The sequence below is a fragment of the Saccostrea cucullata genome, unplaced genomic scaffold, assembly GCF_032062105.1.
Source record: "Saccostrea cucullata isolate Sc308-1 unplaced genomic scaffold, CSIRO_AGI_Scuc_v1 ctg118, whole genome shotgun sequence".
Taxonomy (NCBI): Eukaryota; Metazoa; Mollusca; class Bivalvia; order Ostreida; family Ostreidae; genus Saccostrea; species Saccostrea cuccullata.
In genome coordinates, this window is record NW_026938921.1 from 486,995 (window position 1) to 507,241 (window position 20,247).

At 31.9% G+C, this 20,247-nt stretch overlaps 1 protein-coding gene across 3 annotated transcripts; it reads left to right on the forward strand.

The window, feature by feature from the left end:
* Positions 1–6,583: 6,583 nt before the first annotated feature.
* LOC134251783 (G2 and S phase-expressed protein 1-like) lies at positions 6,584–18,652 on the forward strand. 3 transcript variants are annotated; one of them, XM_062734197.1, is made up of 12 exons: positions 6,584–6,665; positions 7,944–8,041; positions 10,591–10,731; positions 11,227–11,364; positions 12,213–12,273; positions 13,689–14,187; positions 14,489–14,617; positions 15,042–15,480; positions 15,753–15,873; positions 16,261–16,362; positions 16,832–16,907; positions 18,067–18,649. In XM_062734197.1, exons 2-12 carry the CDS (start codon positions 8,035–8,037, stop codon positions 18,112–18,114), a joined length of 1,761 nt encoding a protein of 586 aa, XP_062590181.1. In that variant the 5' UTR covers positions 6,584–6,665; positions 7,944–8,034; the 3' UTR covers positions 18,115–18,649. The 3 variants fall into 3 exon arrangements, with proteins under 3 accessions (XP_062590181.1, XP_062590183.1, XP_062590182.1); XM_062734198.1 differs by having other exon boundaries at positions 6,601–6,661; positions 7,935–8,041; XM_062734199.1 differs by lacking the exons at positions 16,261–16,362; positions 16,832–16,907 and having other exon boundaries at positions 18,067–18,652.
* Positions 18,653–20,247: the final 1,595 nt, after the last annotated feature.

Below are 20,247 nucleotides of genomic sequence, written 5' to 3' on the forward strand. Positions count from 1 at the left end.
CTTAATTGCAGTACCGTTTGGTCCAACTCTAAAAATAAATTAAACGCATACTTTTAAAAAATCAAGCAATGAATGTAACTTTAAGGATAATTAACTTTTTTTTCAGAAATATTACTAAGTCTTACTTAAGTTTTTTCTCAATTAGTAGTCAATCAGGTTACCTAAATGCTATTTTCCAGATAAAGTGAGAGAATATTTAAAGATTTTGTCACCATGTAAAGGTACCGGTTGAGTGAAAATTTTTGTACAGAATTACAATGAAAACGATTCAAAGTCGCATATCTTTAGCATATTAAGCTCTAAGGAAAACTTCGATTGCTTTGAATTTTATTTAGGGATTCATTATTTATGTCGTTTAATTCCATTTATTTGAGAATTTCATCAAGTGATTTGATGGGTCAACATTTTTAATTTATATGGAACGCCAAATTAATGTTACCCATTTTCAAATAATTGTACCTATCTTCGAATGAATTGCAATTATCTTTAAATCAATTAAAGATATGTACAATTCAATTATTTTGCACTTATAATTATAACGCAAAATGTAAATTCTAAAATACACTTCTGGAATATATTATATTACATGCTATAGCATGCATTTTGCATCGAAGTTAAAGTCGCAGGAATTAATTGATGATCGCTTTTTATCTCCACAAATTGCATTTTTCATAGAAAGTAGGAATATTGTGGAAACAAAATTAATTTTTCTTTATTTAATTTTGTCTACCTTTTCCACAGAATCCCCCAATATTTGGTCGGTTATATTTTACATTGATTCCGTTCGAAGCAAGGTTTATTGAAAGAAAATGTTATTCTTTGTTAGCTGCCAAAACAAATTGATACTGGTGTAACCATATTTTTGAACTCTTGAAAATTTTCTTGCTTTGAATCATTGTTCTAAATTTCAAAAAGGTATTATATATTCGAATGGAATTTAATTTAATCCATATTTTAAAAGTTTAAATTTTATTGTAAATTCTTCAACTTGGTGCGCCTTGGGAAATGGTTCCTCCCCGATTTAGAGGGATAAGTTTTTAGCTCTAGTAACAAAAGTAAATATTTTCATTTATGCATATGGAATCTGTGTATTTCGACACATAATGATAATTGAACATGAAATGTGAATAATATGGTATATATGGCATGCCAAATTCACAAAAATGAGATAATCATAGTTTCACAATCGATAAACTAGGTTTATCGGTTGTATTCTATAGTTTACGGACTGTAAACTATAGTTAACAACGTTAATCATATTTTACATCTGTAAACCATAGTTAACGCGATAATCTTATGTTTCACAACTGTAAACTATACTTAACACCGAAAACAATCATTTGCGATTGCAAAACATAGATTTTCTGATAAATACAGTTTCACGATTTGTAAACTATAGTTTACATACCGTTAACTATAGTTAACGATCTGATAAATATAGTTTCATGATTTGCGAAACTATGATTAACAACTCTTAACTATAGTTAACGATCGTAAATTATAGTTTACAGACGTGAATCTATGTTTATCAACAAAATCTATTGTTAACGTTTCATTACAGACAGATAAACTTAGATTATCATTCGTAAACTATAGTTAACAACCGTTAAATATAGTTTTACAGATGAAAACTATACTTAACGAATCGTTAACTATAGTTTACGGTTTGTAAACTATAGTTTACAGTCAATAAACCTAGTTTATCAACTGTGAAACTATGTTTAGCTCATTTTTGTGAATTTGGCGTGCCATAGGTATATATTTTCTAATGCCACAAATTATTGCCAGATTCTTAAAACATCCGCAAGTGTAATTCAAGAAGTAATAATTCAAAATAAGGATAGTTTTTATACATTTTGCATTATTACATTGACCTCATAACAAAGTGCAATTGAACGCGAAATGTAATAATCCCCAAAAGTAATTGCACTTTGGGTTATTACATTGACCTCGTCACAAAACACAATAGTGCAAAATGTAATTAGCCCTAAAAGTTTAAAATTGCATTGATGAAGTGATCAATTGAATTGAAAGGTGCATCGAATGTTTAGCAAGAGTAATAATGTATTTAAATATTTCTTGCATTCTAAGTTTCTATATATTCATGTTGTTGATGAGAGAGAGACCAAATGCCTTCCCACTAAGGAGCTCATACCATGGACCAAAGTCTTATCAACTCGTCCATTTTGCATTTTAGGAAATCAGAAACAAAATAGAATAATGTTTATTAAGTCAGTATTTCTATCTATCAAAGAAAAAAACAAATAGCATGGTGTAAACTAGGATCCAAAAGTAGATCCAAATCATTAACAAACAAAACTACTACCTACATGTACAAGAATTCTAAACCAGCAAGAAAACAGAGAAACTATAGCACTTTCTTTAGCTGCGGAACTGTAGTTCTCTGCTTGAGAAAATTCAGACTGATAGAGCAGAAAGCTACAGATCCACCTTTTGTAAAAACCTTCGATTTACACCACTGCTTATTTATCACTCACTTCAGGTATTATTTCTTATATTTTATGTTTTCCCCAGCTTTGTAAATGATATCCGATAATTAACCACACATTTAACTCTTATTCCTAAATGTTTATTTCCCTTCTTTTCCTAAATGTTTATTTACTTTTCAACGGTTCAAGAAGGGATGTTTGTTGATGTGAACGTAGAATTGGGAATTTTTTAAACCGATCTTCCAAAACCATTAAGGACTGTTTCGTACCATTGAAAGGTACAACTGTAAATAAATTATCAATAAGTAGTGTAAAATATGTGATCAATAATTGGAAACCATTTTTATAATGAAGGACAGCATAAACTACATGAAATAATACCTGCAGTGAGCGAAAAAAAATCAGCAGCGTAAATCGTACATATGGATCTGTAGCTCTCTCCTATATCTGTCCAAATTTTCTCAAGCAGTGAACTACAGTAGTGCAGCTATTTCTTTCATACATATTGACAAAAAAAATGTAAAGTAAAAAATATAATAAATGTAATGAAAGGAAAATTTAAACAATTCTGACTATCAAAAATTGATATCACCAAGCACCTTTGACTGAGTTTATGAACTTTTGAAGGGAAAAAAGCTGGAAATTGAATGCACACAAAAAATAGCTCTTATAAAGTACATTGTATCACATACATGTAAAAAGAAAATGCATTTTCATGCTTTTAGAAAGAAAAATATACTTGTTTATTAAATTATTTGATATAAGGCTTTGTCCAGAAGAAAACTGGAGAAAAGATAATGATTTTCTTTTTTTTTCTAAAATTCACACAATTTCATCTAAAAAGATCAGGACAGTGTCTTTCTTATGAAATGAGTTAATGAATGACATCAAATAATTATGCATGGAATGTCATGAATATCACACTAAATATAAGCTTTATAATTGCTGAATATTATTTCGGTCATTTTTCCGATGCGTCACAACCAGCCCACTACATCATGATGAACTACTGCATGTACTGCCACTCAATGGAAGATATGTATACACTGAAACAGAGAAAAGGCATGATTATAACCTGCTAATAAGTATAAAATGAAAATATTCTAACTTCAGTGAAAGGATTTAATCTAGGCCCTAGTCTGGCTAAGACAATTAAATATATATCTTATTCTCTTCATTTTCTTATTCAATATTGTAAGAAATATCAGATACCTAAAAAAAAATCTGTTATAAAAATCAATGTTTCCTTTATAAGAATATCATCAACCATTTTTAAAAATAAAATTTGGCATCATTTGCTTGAATTTCATTTTGAATTCTCCTCTCCATTATTAGATATTTCTTTCAATACAAGAATTTTTTCATTTCCTTTTAGACTAGCAAAAAAAAAAAAATCTTTTCTTTTATGCAAAAAAAAGGAAAGAAAATCCCTAAATGGACTAAAGAACACATGTAATGCAGTAAATTTTAAGAGACATACTGTGATCCCATCTGTAACTGGTCTATCGATTCTTTTTCTTCTCTTTCTTTGGTTTTGGTCTGTTGTGTAGACTTGGGGTTCCAGACTGAGTGGCCTGCTTTGATTCCTCCTCAGTGTCCTAATCAAAGAAACAAAAATAGTACATTATCTAGTACAAAAGGTGATGGTAGGGTAAAACAGTGTATAAACGCTAGTCTTATTTGAAAGTCAAACAGTCGAATCTATAGTCATATGTTAAAAAAGCACATTTCAATCAATATTAATTTTTTAATCAGTGGCAAGGGATAAGAATCCATTATTTTTTTAATTACAATTAATCAAATATTTTGGATGAAGCCAATCAAGAACAATTACAATTTCAACAATTACTCAAAGGTTTTATTAAACAATAACTATATATGTGCCAATCTTAAACTGAGAATATATATAATTTTTTTTTTTATACCCCCCGCTTGAAAAGCGGGAGGGTATATAGTAATTGTTAATTCCGTCCGTCCGTCCGTCCGTCTGTTTTTTTCCTTTTAATTTTTTGAAAAAGACATATTGCCATTGTGCACCTCCTATTTTATTTTTTGGACACATATCAAACTTTTTCACCAGTTATAAAGTACAGTACAAAAACTAGTTAATTTTTTAAAGACTAATAGGAATCAAATTAAAAGTACAGTACAAAAACAATTACATGTATCTTAGCTCAAAGGAGGAGGAGCATAATAATTGTTCATTATCACGTTGCCTTTCTCTATCAAAAAGTTCACAAAGAGAAATTTTAGAGATTTAATTGATGCATTTAAAGTATGACTTCAAAAGTCTTGACTTTTCTTCTTCGAAAATTTCAATATACTATTCTGTCAGAGCTTGGGGTGGTTGTAGAATTTCAGGTATAATATAAATTCCTTTTTCCGATTTTAATAATTTTGTGAATATCTGATACAATATGCACTTCATGCACTGACACTTGTTACGTGTACTTGTATACGAAACACTTCCTAATCCCTATACTACTTGTAGTGGAACACAAAAGTCAAATTAAGCAGGTCCAGTACAATCTCTTGATTTATTTCTATAGCTTTAAATAGCTATATACTAGCTTTATTAAGCTATTCAGTATAGCTTAATTTAGCTATTTTACTACACTTTTTTCTTCAAGGTGTAATTTTCTCAGTATGTACAAAAAAGCGCACCTTGGTGCAGTGATGATATACAACTTTGAACTCTTCTTAAAATAATGCATGTAAAAATCACTCATCAAATTACGTCTCCTTGAGAGACTTTGTACTCAAAGTTCTACAAGTTTTGGGGCTATATAAAGCAATTGATACAGTTACTTCTGCAATGATATTATAGCGAGCGCAGCGAGGTGGCGCAAAGCGCCACTCGCGTAGCGAGCGCAATAGACTCACGTGTACGAACAGAGGAAATTCGGGGTGAAATCTGCACATTGTTCCAAGAAATTTTTATGAGTCCACGTGAAAAAATTCCAAACTCCCAATAATCCTTTGCGGTGCATAGCAACATGGTGGCTAAATCATAGCAACAACTTACTTGAAAAAAATTACAAACAATGATTTAATGCAATCTCCATGCCACAAAACTAACGTTTGCGTCCTAAGTCAACAGGACTTTTTATCTGACGTCATACTTTCGTCACTTCAATGGTTTGGGTATTTCCGATTTTGTGGGAAACTTCCGAGAAGTTCGGAATCTCGATCCCGATACTTGGGAAGTGATTTCTTTTTATTGTTTTGTTTTGTTTTTTTTTCTTTTTCTTGAATGATCAGGCAGTACTTGTGTAGGTTTATGATAGTACATAACTGCGCTCGCCCCAACAGTCACACCGTAAAACATATTAATGGAGACCAATTATGTTCAACAAGATAATTGATTGGTAACAGTTCAGCACAATGAGAAGCAATCATACTTTTCCTTGCCTCAAGGCACCCAAGGTAGTGGACAGTTAGTCTAATAGAAATTCACTTTTTGCTTCAAAGTATTCAAAAGCTGCAGAGTTAGAACTATCTTTGATTTTGGTTGTTGTTTTAATAGTCCATAGTAGACTAGTATTAGTACATGTATGAAGAGTCAAATTCATGCGGCTTTTTGTTTATTTTCAGCAAAAAACATTTTAAATTTGTAAAAAACTGTATATAAATAGCCTAATAAAGCTATTTTCAATAGCTTAATAAAGCTATATAGCTATTTAAAGCTATATAGCTAAATGAAGAGATTGTACTGGACCTGTTAAGAGCCAAGTGTTTGTGAAAATATTTGTAGATCTTTGAAAACTTTTAACTGCTTGTTGAATTTACCATTTCAGATTCGCTCTTTGGTAAAATAATAACAGCCAGAATACAAATTATTTGGAAAATCGCTCCAACAAATAAGCCATAATGCAGAATGTTTTCGAACAAAGTTGGTTCTTCTATCTCGATCGCCATTTTTGTTGTCAGACCGGTTTGCGAATTCACGACATTCAGCATGTTTAGGCTGTCTACCTATCAAACTTAAAGATATATAAATAAAAAAAACATATTTTTTAAATGTATTTATTTAGTAAACTAGGTCCCTATTTATTCAGCTTTGAAAATAAAATATACAAATAATAGAAATGATTGTCGTAAAATGTGTCTTGAATTAACCAATGGAAATGCTCGTTACATATCTGCCAACATTTGAAAAGACATCCATGCGACGTGGGAAATTCGAACAAAATAAATAATAATCTTAATTTGTAAGTCTAAATAATGCATATTTTAAATATATTTCAAAAGGTTTATTTAAAGGATTGATATTATTTATTCAGATAATAATCTTTGAGTTTTTAGTTCAGAGTTTTAAAGTCAGAAATAAGGATCGCCCATTACCATGATTACACACCTGTACACCTTAATCATTTGTTAATCTTATTTAATGCTAGGCCAGTAGGGATATAAAAAGCCAGAAGAGATTCTTCCACTAAAAAGCTTTTGATTTGGCTAAAAATACTGGAAATAAATGGGTTGAACTTGTTAAATTGTATGGAAATATATATCCATCTGTACATGCAAAAAAGACTCACAGCATGCAGCATGAACCTTGAGTGTATAAAGTTGGTTTATGTTTAATTATTGATCAGGTTATGACATCCCCTTTTATATGTGGAAATTTGTGAGGAGTCATTTTGCATGCACAACTTTATCCTTAGTATTATAATAGTTTTTCTGTTGCAATTGGGTGATATAAATCGCCACGATCACAAGTCTGAATTATCAGACATTATTCAGACTTTTTTAAAAACAATTTTTGATATTTTACATGCCAGGAAAATGTCAGAACCGGTGCCATTATGGAAACTGGGACATATCACTGCCTCCAACTGGAGGTGGCATTATCAAGTTAATTTTAGATACTTGCAAACCAACTTAAAAATTTCAAGGTCACAAGTTATCAAAAGTACAATGCTTAAACATGTTAAAGTACTTACCAATATAGTTTTTATGGTTCATATATAAACTATACAATTCATTGAAAAGATTTTATTGCACTGTCAAGATTTGTTTTCATTTCCTGCATTTTAAAATTTTGCTAGTCCTGAAACCATGGTAACGAAATGTGGACACATGGTGGAGTGATATTTTCTTTTCATCGATATTGGCAAGTGCTAGAGGCATTGTGCTTTTAATGAATTCTGATTTCAGCATTTAGTTTGGTTTGCAAGCATTAAAAATGACTCTGGTTTGAGACAGTAAAATTTCCAGTTTTTGTAATGGCGAGAGAGATAATTGCTCTGGAGAAATTAAGAAGTTGCAGCCATGTTCATAATTCTCTGAGTTCATCTGCAAGGACAAATGTACATAATATTTAATAGTGGTATTCAGTATTTTTTTTTCTTTAGGAATTCTTTAGAATTTTTAGGAATTTCCTCTTTCTTTTAAGTTTTAAACTAATTAATGAAAAACTCTGGACCATATCACTCATATGCACCCCATTACTTAATGATATGTCACATGTTATTTCCTCCATAGTTTGTGAAGTGCATTTGAAGCAAAGATTTTTCCATTGCTGTTGAAGTGTTTTGCAAGTTGATGTGTTTTACAACAACTATCTGGATACACTCAACAAGTTATGGAAGGTAAATTTCGACTTATTCATTTAATACGTTGTTTCTTAGTTGCATGTCTCTTGAATTTCTAGAACTGTTACAGTACTTTTTGTCCCCCGCTTGAAAAGTGGGGGATATTAATTTGGGTTTGTCCGTCCGTCCGTCTGTCCGTCCGTCTTTCTGTCTGTCTGTAACGCTTTCGTTTCCACACGATATCTCGAGAACCCTTTGAGCTTTTGCAATGAAATTTAGCATAGCAACTCCCTGTGGCCTAAGGAAGACCCCTATTGATTTTGAGGTCAAAAGGTCAAACGTCAAGGTCATAAATAAGCAAATTCTGTCTGTTATAACACTTTCGTTTCCACACGATATCTCTAGAACCATTTGAGCTATTGCAATGAAATTTTACATAACAACTGTGGCCTAAGGAAGACCCCTATTGATTTTGAGATCAAAAGGTCAAAGTTCAAGGTCGTAAATCTATACATTCTGTCTGTGTGTAACACTATCATTTCCGGGCGATATTTAAAGAAGATTTTGAGCTTATGCAATGTAATTTTATACTAAAACTCCCTAGGACCTCTCTCACCCCTCTCAAAGTGCCCCGCCCCGTTTGTTTTATTAATATTTATAGTATTACGTGTCACTATTTTTAGCACAGGGGCATGCGGAGAGTTATTGCGTATAAAACAGGTTCTCGGCGGACTTTATGTTCTTATTACATCTATTACAACTGTTTAATAAAGGCTAAATAAATCAAACACCATGGATTGTGTAAAATTTTGAGAAAACCGAACATTACTATATACATGTATACGACTTGACTTCCGCATATACTTGCGTTCATTTATAGCCATTCCGTGGTCTAGTGGTATGTCTCTCGCTTCACATGTGAGAGGTCCCGGGATCGAGTCTTGGGCGATTCCTCTTCTTTTTTTGTCCCCCGCTTGAAAAGTATATTATTGTCTGTAACGCTTTCGTTTCCACACGATATCTCAAGAACCCTTTGAGCTTTTGCAATGAAATTTAGCATAGCAACTCCCTATGGACTAAAGAAGACCCCTACTGATTTTGAGGTCAAAAGGTCAAAGGTCAATGTCATAAATAAGCAAATTCTGTCTGTTAAAACACTTTTGTTTCCACACGATATCTCTAGAACCATTTGAGCTATTGCAATGAAATTTTATATAACAACTCCCTGTGGCCTAATGAAGACCCCTATCGATTTTTCAAAAGGTCAAAGTTCAAGGTCGTAAATTTATACATTCTGTCTGTATGTAATACTATCATTTCCAGGCGATATTTCAAGAAGATTTTGAGCTTATGCAATGTAATTTTATACCAAAACTTAGGACGTCTCTCGCCCCTCTCAAAGTGCCCCGCCCCGTTTGTTTTATTAGTATTTATAGTATTACATGGCGCTATTTTTAGCGCAGGGGCATGAGGAGAGTTATTGCGTATAAAACAGGTTCTCGGCGGACTTTATGTTCTTACTACATCTATTAGAACTGTTTAATAAAGGCTAAATAAATCAAACACCATGGATTGTGTAAAATTTTGAGAAAACCGAACATGAAAACATGAATATATACATGTATGTGACTTCAGTTCTGCATATACTTCTCTCTGCACAAATCGACTCCGTGGTCTAGTGGTTATGTCTCTCGCTTCAAATGTGAGAGGTCGCGGGATCGAATCTCGGTCGAACTTTTTTTTTTTTTTTTTTTTTTTTTTTTTTTAAAAAACTTTTTTTTTTTTTTACTAAATGATAGTATTGAGCATGTGAAATGAAAAATTTATGAGGTTATAAAATCATCATTACAGTGTGATAAATATTCCATATAAAAAAATCTATACACATAATAAAGAATAAGCAATCAAATCTTTGTATGAATATTGACATACATGTATTTTATTTCCTTCAGTATACATTTAATAATTCTACAAAACTAAGCGGGGGACACGAATTCTCTGAATTAGTTTTTTTTTTTTTTTTAACTTTTCTTTTTTTTTAAATGATAGTATTCAGCATGTGAAAAGAATAATTTATGAGGTTATAAAATACTCATTACAGTGTGATAGATATTCCATATCAAAAGAATCTTCTATACACATAATAAAGAATAAGCAATCAAATCTTTATACGCATATTGACATACATGTATTTTATTTGATTCAGTATATATGTGTACATTTAATAATTCTACAAATTAAGTCAGGGGGATCCGACTTTTTCCCTAAGCGGGGGACACGAATTCTCTGAATTAGCTTGTCTAAATTCATATTATTACAGATTAATGGTAATATCGAAAACATTACTCTTGATTTTCAAAAAAAAGTTTATTAATAAAATATTAATTTCATACAACACTGTATAATTACAGCAGGTGACATCTTTCTTGTATAAAGAGGTATACATTTAATTAATTGGGGATATATACATGATGTATATATGATGAAGTGTAATATATATATATTGATAAGTTATCTGAAATCCATGATCAAATGAGTCTCTATTCAAAAAAATGCTAGGTTGTTTTTTTTTTATTATTATTATTTATCATTATGTTGTTTTTTAGCTTGTGGAATTTTAATTGACCTGAGTGAACCCATAGAAAACAGCCCACCCAAACCACCCCAGAGTAAGAGCCCCTCCCTACCAGAAACTAAACTAGAAACGACTGAGAGAAAGTCAGAAGACAGTCACAACTCATTAGTTGGTGAGAATTTTGACAGGGCTAATCTTCTATTTAAGGCTAAGAAACATTTGCTACTTAAATTATCACGCAGAATGAAGAAATTTTTTGCTTGATTGATTCAAAGTGAGGGAGGTTTTCCCTATTTACTAATTTAGGACAGGAATTTATATTTTGTGAGACTTACTGGAATTTGGAAGGTCCAAGCATTTAGCATGTTTAGGTCTGAAAATCTAAACTAATATGGAAAAATGTATTTTCTTTGTTTCCATGTGAAAGGCAATAGGTATTTATATTTGCTAATTATGTCCCTTATCTGTGATATTTAGAATTCTGAATACAACTCATAAAGTCAAAACTAGTGCACTCCTCTCAAGAAAACAAAACGAAAAACCTAAAATCCGTATTCATTTTATTTTCCCTCTTGAAAATATCTGTTGTGTGTTTTGTGACAGAAATTTCACACATCTTTCTTTTCATCATTGTCATTTAGATAGTGCTAAACATTAAATTTTTCAGACTCTATAGAGATAGAGAGAAGTGCTGACAGGAGAGGGAGCTATACCATTGACAGAGGGAATCTACTGCTGGATCTGGATGACATCACATCAGAGATCAGAGACTGTAGTACTGCTCAAGCCAAACATGTAACCCCAGGTATACATACACATCATCAATGTTAGGGGTGAAATGATACGCCTATTTCACGGTTCGATACGTATCGTAAAATTTTGTCTTGGTACGGTTATTTTCTATACGATTCATTTTATTTGATGGAAACAAATTCAACCGTTGTTTTATGCTTCCTTTTACTCAATCTCGTCATATAATTTACAAGTAAAATGTCAAGAAGAAATCAATTTAATTGATTTGACTGTTAAAAATTATTTTACAAACTATCAGTCCATAAAAATTTACAGTTTTGTATTAATTACTGAGTAACATGTTTATACATTATGCCAAACCCGACTGAATGACGATCCCAACCAAACCGAAAAAAGAGATTTTGTACCATGTATCAAACTGAGAAAAAAATACTGCGGTGAATTGATACTGCAGTGAACTGTTTTGTGCAAGAACACTCCTAATCAATGTATCAGTTGTTTTAATACATTATGACTTTTAACTTACAAGTATCTCAAACACCACTATCTCCACTACCATGAATATTCTGAAGTTGGAAGTTCCAACCATATTTTTTGTTCTCTCTAAATTTTAACTTTAATATCTTGAATTCTCAGATATTTCTCACAGCCTTTTCTCCTCAGATTAATTGAGTATGACATAACAAGGTTTGACCATGTTAATCTTCATAATTTTTTTGATTTAATTTTTTAAAGTTGAATACAAGCAAAAAGTCAATTGAAATGTTACATTAATTTTATAGATAAATTTATGGGGATTGGGGATGGAAAATAAATTGTGACAAGAAAAGTTGATAGAGGTATTTACTCTTCAAGTATCCTTTAGCATTCTATTATTTGCACATTCTATTTTATCTCTAGAATTTCAGCTGCTAGAGAATGAAAAGTTTGACTTTGACCTTCCTTTCTCTCCAGGTGTAAGGTAGGTAAAGATTGAAATTTTATTTGAAAGTCTTTTAGATTATCTCTGTGCTGTAAATGCGAATTAATTCATACTTAAATTTATAAAAGATAATGTTGCTGCAGTATCAGGGTTCTCCTGAAGGGGTTTTACCATGGCGGCCCGCCATGGTTAAATTTATGTGCGCCATGGTTAAACGAGCTGCGCCATGGTTAAAATCGGCATCCGCCATGATTAAATTTTATTGCATTTCAGTCCTGACACCTACTTTTTTAATGACTTGAGTAGTTAATTGTGTTTATACTACGACTGCCCTGCACCTGGCATGCCTCGAAGGAAAGCGGACTGTGCTAAACAAACACGTCGTTAATCAGCGACTATGCTGTGAAGCGTGACAATCAATGGAGAGTCAATCAGATGATCAATTTATTGAGAGTTAATTATCATGTATACATGTAAATAATTTTGGGAAAATTCAACATGTTTACTACATGATTAGATAAATAACGGGTTTATAACGGGTTTATAAAAGATTACAATACCGGTACGGTATTACGAGCACAATAATCGTCATGCTTGCGATTCAGGTTTCTGTGCCAGAAAAAAAACTCTGTAAAAAATTCATATTCCTCTGTATTTAATCAATTTCCCATGCTCTGTTTTTAAGCTTTAACTTTATCTTTTTGATAAAATGTGCATATGACCTATGTCTCAATCGCCGTCTTAGTTTTAGAGTTACTTCCCTTGTTATGAAACGTCGCATGGTGCTATATTTAGCTCTGGGCACGTGGAGAAGTAAACAAAACTGGGTGATTAATGCAATATCTAGAAAAATAGAACATTTAGAAAAAAAGGACACTGGTCCAAATGTTCTTTTGTGTGTTAACTTATAAAAAAAACCATTACACATTCATCAGTTTTAGTCATATTAAAACAAACATTTCATACAACGGGCTACAATTCTTTTAATTATTAATCTAATGCCATGGTTACTGGCTACCTGTATCAACATTTTTGCTTTAAATTCCTTCAGAAAGTTACTACAGTTTTTGGCAAATTTTGGTACAATTGTGAAGTAAGATACAAAAAAATCCTTTTCAATTTATTTTTTTTTACTTTAAAAAGTGTTTGTATTGTTTTGTGTTGCAGTGTGTAAGTTTAAAAATTGTAAAACCAATCATTGATTAATGAAGATTAGGATGTCAAACACGCTGCACGCATTTGTGTTTTCGGCCACATTTCGACTTCGTGTAGCTTCCTCCATGGTTAAATTTTCAAATGTGGAGAACCCTGAGTATATTGTTTACCAACATTTTTTTTTCTGGTAAATTTAAATGAAACTCATGTAATTTAGATTCTGTAATCATGGTTATTTTCGTATATTTTTAAATTAAGGTAATTCAAATTGGGTTATTTTCATATTTTTCTAAATTAAGGAGCATAGCCTCACCAGGACCTGTTGAAGACGATGATGAAGAAGTATTCCTGGGGCCCGTGGGATTCACAGAGAAATGTGTGGCCACTGTCGTATCAGAAATAGCACCCCTTGAGGAGCCCCTGAAACCCTTCAGTCCCCTCAAACCCCACCAGATAGCGGAAATATACAAGGAAGCACAGCTGGTGGTTTACAGAATTAACAAGGAAAAGCCGGATGAGGAGGAAAGAAAAGGTAAATCTAAGTCAGGAGTCCAAAATGGAGGGATGCATACCCCAGTCAGGCATCAGAGGAAAGGCACTTTCACCGAGAGCCCCGAGGCAATATTTCGACTTCCGGAGAGTGTTGTTAAAGCCATGCCTGTGATTGACGTGGAAATTGAGGATCCTTTCCAGAAGAAAATTGAAGAGGACAAGGAGAATTTGAAAGTGGAGAATGCTCTTTATAGAAACAAGAAATTGTCCGAGTCAAAGCTGTCTTGCTCAAAGAATGGAAAGAAGGTTAATGCCATATTTTTTATTAAAATTCATTTTTTAACAATAATGTAATTTTGTAGCAAATAATTCTTGTCTTAATTGCCCATATAAGCTAGGGAAATGTCTTGTCAGTATACAGATAGGTCTTGCATGAGTTGCTTAACATTAGTTTTAACATTTGGCTCACTTTATCTTCTTTTTCCTCTTTTCTCATAAATCTCTTCGTAACATTTATAACAACTGAATGACATAAAATTTTGTCACTCTGACCAGAAAAACTAAATAACAGCAGCATTGCTTTTTAAAAATTTACTTTCACACACAGAGTGGAAGTTCCAGATATTATGATGGACCTGCCAGTGATACAGATGACACGTGTAGTGTCACGTCAGACACCAGTGAGACCTCAGTGTCCAAGCTTCCTGTCAACAAATGTAGTATACCAAAAACTAAGGTTTGTTAAAAAAAAATATTACAACTAACGTATATAATAAGAGATTCTTTTTCTAGTAAGCAACATGTGAAAAATTTTGTTTAATCTTCAACAATTCTTAGGGTAGAGCAATTATTTATATTACACATACATACATGTATTTGTCAGGAATAACAACAGTTAAAGATAATTGAAGTTCGAGTTTTGTTTATCTTTTTTTTTATTCTAAGCTACCAAGGTTTAAGTAGATCATGAAAGATTGGTACGTTGATGAATAGATACTACAAATGGTTGAAAATGTAAATGTGCTGTAAAGTGTTTTTTAAGGGATTAAATCTCTTGGGGTATAAAGGTATAATGTTTATGCAGGACTTTTTTGAATGACATTCTAAATGCCAGGCATAATTATGACATACTTTAACACATCCTTGTATCTTTATTTAAGACTTCCACAAAACAATCCAATCTGAAGAGACCTTCGATGCTCAAACCCCCTGGTGCTGCCAGTAAATCAAACGAAAACTTGTCAACAAGCATTAACTCTGCCACAAAAACAGCCAGTGCTTCAATGGAAAAATCAGAAATTGTCCCTCCATCTAAATCCCGCAGGAGCTTGAATCCCAGCAGCAGAAAGTCTTTAGGATTAAACACTTCAGGGATTCCAAGCAGTGCAGCATCATCAAGCGTTTCAAACACTAAAGAGAACAGAAAGGATGTGGATGGGACAATCAAAAAGGGGCCGACAACCAGGTTATCGTTGATGAAACCCGGAGGCATCCAGAAACCAGCATTGAAATCACAGGTTACAGAGACTAAGAATAAAACGGGTCCACTTAAGGCTCTTCCTAACACTTCAAATATTCCAGACAAAGTAGAAGAAAAAGGTATAAAAAAGTATTATAACAGTATATGTCATTTTTTGAAAGAAAGCATAGGTTGCTTTTTTGAAATATACATGTACCTGATTTCTATGTTTATGAATTTAATGATTTAGGGTTTGACCTAGCCAAATTAATATGTTTACAGAATTGAACTTCAGTAATTGATGTGAACAAATTTCATACTTTTGAATTTTTTGTGAACTTTATTTGAAGATATATTTAATTATATACTTTAAAACTGTATATTAGTTTTACTTTGCCAATGTATTCTGCAGTCAAGCCAGCCTTGTCCAGACAGATGCTGTTAGACCCAGCAGTGTGTACACCAGTGAAGCCGGAGAAGAGAGTCCAGCCTAAACTTCTGTCTAACAACTTCACTACACCAGTCAGATCAAAGTAAGGGCTTGATTGTCTTGTGTTGATTTCTTATTGTTAATGGCTACTCCATCAAAAGCAGTAAGGGAAGAGATTTCATAGTTAGTCACTGCATGGCCCAAAAATCATTTCCCAAGATTTATGTTTAACTTTTTTTTACTAACCTTGAGAAAATACCTTAGAAAAATCAGTACATTGGTTTTTTGAATCTTACATAACTTAGAGCACTTTCAGTAAATAAATACAATTTGTAACTCTGCTTTCTTGCATGGAGTAGCCCATTGATACAATTTTTTTTAATCTGCTTTTATTTATTATCGTTATCTGTTTTGTATGCTTTGTTTGTTCCATTTTAATTCTGTGAGTTCTTGTTATTCTGTTTTGTATGTTTGGTTTGTTCTGTTTCAGTTCCGTTAGTTCTTGTACCCCTGCCTCCATTCGCCGGAAATCTTTTCTGCCGACGCCTCAGAAAGTTCGTAGTGAGTCAACCAGTGCTATACCTCAACCAAGGTCTGCATTATAAATCTTCTCAAGGATGAAATTTACAGTGTAATTTTCAGACAAAAAATATTTTTAGGTAGATTTATCATTCTGTGTAACAATCCAAATTTACCAGTAATTGACACTGTGTTTCAGCTGGAGGAAATTGTGATATTTAATTTTAGTTGATGCAAAACTCTAATATGTATCCTATTTTTATGCATTCAGAAAATTTTCCAATTTAATTTCTTGAACTACTACTACTACATAAAACACAATAATGGAAGTAAAATTGCTTTTGTTAATTTGAAAATGCAAAAAAAAAAAAATACTGATTGTCAGACTTATAGCATTACATGAAACTGTGAAGTCTAATTTTTGAAAAAGAACAAATTTTTGAAAGAATGACAATTTTTGAAATTGTAATGTTGTTTTATTTTTGTGTTTTTTTTCCTTCTTGTTGATGAGTTATTTACATCAGCTTTTGCATGCTTTTCAGTCCTTTGATCAAGTCCAGCAGTACCTCCTCCCAGAGAATGAGTTTATCTGAGTCCCCCCTGGTCAGCCGTAGTCTGGTAAGATCAAACACAGGACTTCCCAAAACTGTGTCACTGTATTATAAATTTCTGGAAATTTCCATTTTGCAGGAGAATCCTTACACATAAGAACTATTGTTTACAGTGTTATTTTCACCCTGTCGTATTTTTGCCCTTTCCATGCTTTCAGACCTGAAAACAATTTTGCCTTGTTTTGAATTCACCCAGACACAGTTCTATTTTAAAATTATAGAATTATGACTGAACTAATCATTTGATATGTAAATTCATTCAGAGAAAAGTTTCAGTGTGTAAAAGTTCTTGCAAAGATTTTTTAGTTACATAGGCTTATTAAATCTTTAAGGTCTAAATCATTTACTTAAATGTGTATTTCTATACATGTACTAATTTTGATTCATCAGAAAAGCACAGATCAAAAATCAAGAAGAGGTTTGTTTTTACACAAATTTGCTTTTTAATATGCCCTACTAACTGTATACATGTATATACAATTAAAATTTAGTGTATACATGACTACATGTATATATATTTTGATTGAAAAATGAGTATATTACAAAGATCATATATCTGTAAATGAATTACGCAATTACGCATCCAGTGGCTTTAGGTGTATAAAATAGATAATGTGTATTTGGTGATGGAAAATGTCCCATAATATACTGTTATAATGATAACATTTGGCTGTGTATTCTTTTTAGTGCCTTTTGCGAAAATAAACTTCTGCTAAATCAAGTACAACGCTATATTCATGAATAATATAAAGAACACTAAAAAATGCTCTAATTCAAATCTACGCTAACCTGTTCAAAAATCGATTTCCAACAAATATCGCACACGCCAAATATAATACATTTACAGTACTTTTACATATTACATGTATTTAGTTACCGTATAACGGTACAATGTATATAGTTTTATGCTGATTAGTGCTTTCTAGGAGCATGCATGCTTCAGCAGATTAAATATATTTCATATAAAAAGAATTTTCTTAGATGGTTTGCTGGGTTTATACGATATAACAGTTTTTCTGAAATTGAAAGAAACATTAATTGATTGGTATTTAATAAATTGTTTCTTTCTCACACATACATGTAAACACTTGGTAAAGAAAATTTTAAAATAGTCTGTCGTAAAATGGCATTCATTTGTCAATGACAATTTTTTCCTTTTCTTGTAGAAATTCCAAAAAGTCGGCACTCCATTGCGGGGAAAACCAGCCCTCTAAAGACAATTCCTAAGAAAACAGCTGTCAAGGGCATTTATCAAGGTCGGAGGAGTTTTGCCCAATACAAGACCACATAGTAAAAGCTAGACCTTGGAGAGTTACTGGTTATCATCAAGTGTAATTAAATGTATGATCAGATAAACATGGATGTTTTGTTTGTTTATAGAAATAATTAATATATTGTTGACAATTCCACATTTTTACAAGATAAATTTACTGGAAAATTTTTAATTTGTGTAAAAAAAATTACATTATTTTTTATATATCAGGGCATTTACTGTTACATAAATTTTGTTCTTTTTGTACAAAGTAATTTTATTTTATGTTGCATGGTTGAGAAAGTGAAAAGAAATGCAGCAGAGCTCTGTAATCACAAAGAATCCTAATGCCTGTATACTCTCCATGATGCTGAATTTATTTTACAAATTTAAAGAAATATTCATCAATACATGTTGTAACATGAAAAGTTGTCCCCCTTTAAAAAAAATACATATTGAATGATCTGTACTCATTATTAATGTAGATCTGTATAAAATTTCATGTTTTGTAATACCTTTAAAAAAAACGAAAATGAATAAACTGCTTTAGGGTTAAGGAGTCAGATATATATTTCCTTTAAATACACTGTATTCTTGATTGATGAATTATTTATCGAGTTATTGTTAAACAAATGCATACCATTGTAAATGTACCTCATGCTTCAGAAGAAATACAAATACTAACTCAAGCTTATTAAGCATTCTCATTTTTAATAAAAAATATTTTGAAAATTCTGAAAATAACAACCATAAATTCTGCTTGAAAACATTCTTCGATGAATTGTTTGTTTCATCAGTTTATGTACTAGTACTTGTAAAAATGAACTTTGAAAATTTACACAGATTTAGTAATTCTATCTATAATACCCAACACAAAATATGCTTTTATAGTGTAGCTGTCAGTGCTAATTACATATTTGTGGTGCTTAAGTAGCTAACTGTAGTTGATTTTGAAACACAAATACAATGAAATGATTTTTTTTTAAATTATGATTTTTTGCATTTCTGATTTGATTCATTATCCACAAAAAATTGCAATTAAAATAACAAATCCACTTTAATAATAGCCCATTATTCTAGGAATATATTCAATGATTAACACCCATGATCTATACATGTAGCATTCGCCAAGTCTTTCCATGTTTGTTGTAAGACCAACATTAAACATAAGTTTGTTTCCTCTACTTATCATAATTTAAGTTATGAGATACAACTTAGATTGTACAAGTATCACCAGCTAAGTATTTTTAACATGTTAACACTTTGGATCAGAAATATTTGGCAAGTGAAGATAGATTGGCTCATGTCTACAGTCCTGTAAAACCAGTGGTTGTTTAGAGAAACAAACATTATTTCATATGTGGCCAGTCATTTTCATGTTGTTTATCTTTGTGATATCTCATTGTGATTACAAAATAATAAATTTGAAGATAATTAAACCTTTGTCTGAGCTTTTATTTTAAAAGATATTTAGGCCACTACTGTATTTCCTAGTCATTTGCTCCACCCCTCAGAGCTACCCTGTCATCCAACAACCTTTACCTTGAAGACACCATTCTGTTGACCCTGTCAGAACTTACTAATTCATAAATAACCTGAACAGGCTCCCTCCCCCCTCTCTCATTACCACCACTGGCCACCAAAATTAAGTAGGAAAGAGGAATGCGTAAAGAAAATATAGTGCTGGATTGGAATTTGAACCCAAGATCTCTGTATTACATGTACTTGTGAGGTGCTCCATAAAAAAGCACATTGGAATGGCCCACTTCTTGAGATATTTTTAGTTAAATTAGGTACTTATCTACAACATGCATATCACAATTTCATCATATTTCTTAAGGGGCTGAATAACAGCCTTATCGAAACTTCTTTAAGAGGTTACATGTATATAAATAACCATGTCCCTTTGTCTATCTGTCCCTGCAGACTTACTGGGACATTTTCCTTGTTATGGAGAAATACTGAAAGCTCATACTTGGAACAGATTACTTTCGACATGAGGGTGTGTCAAGACATTGATCCAAACTCATTCCATTAAGTTCAAGGTCACTGAAAAAGTATAAATTCAGGATTTCACCATGTTAAATATTTGATT

Coding starts and splice junctions, on each gene's coding strand:
- LOC134251783 (XM_062734197.1), top strand. Junction 11,365..12,212: donor AGCCAAACATGTAACCCCAG/GTATACATACAC, acceptor TTTTATCTCTAG/AATTTCAGCTGCTAGAGAAT. Junction 15,874..16,260: donor ACTACACCAGTCAGATCAAA/GTAAGGGCTTGA, acceptor GTTCTGTTTCAG/TTCCGTTAGTTCTTGTACCC.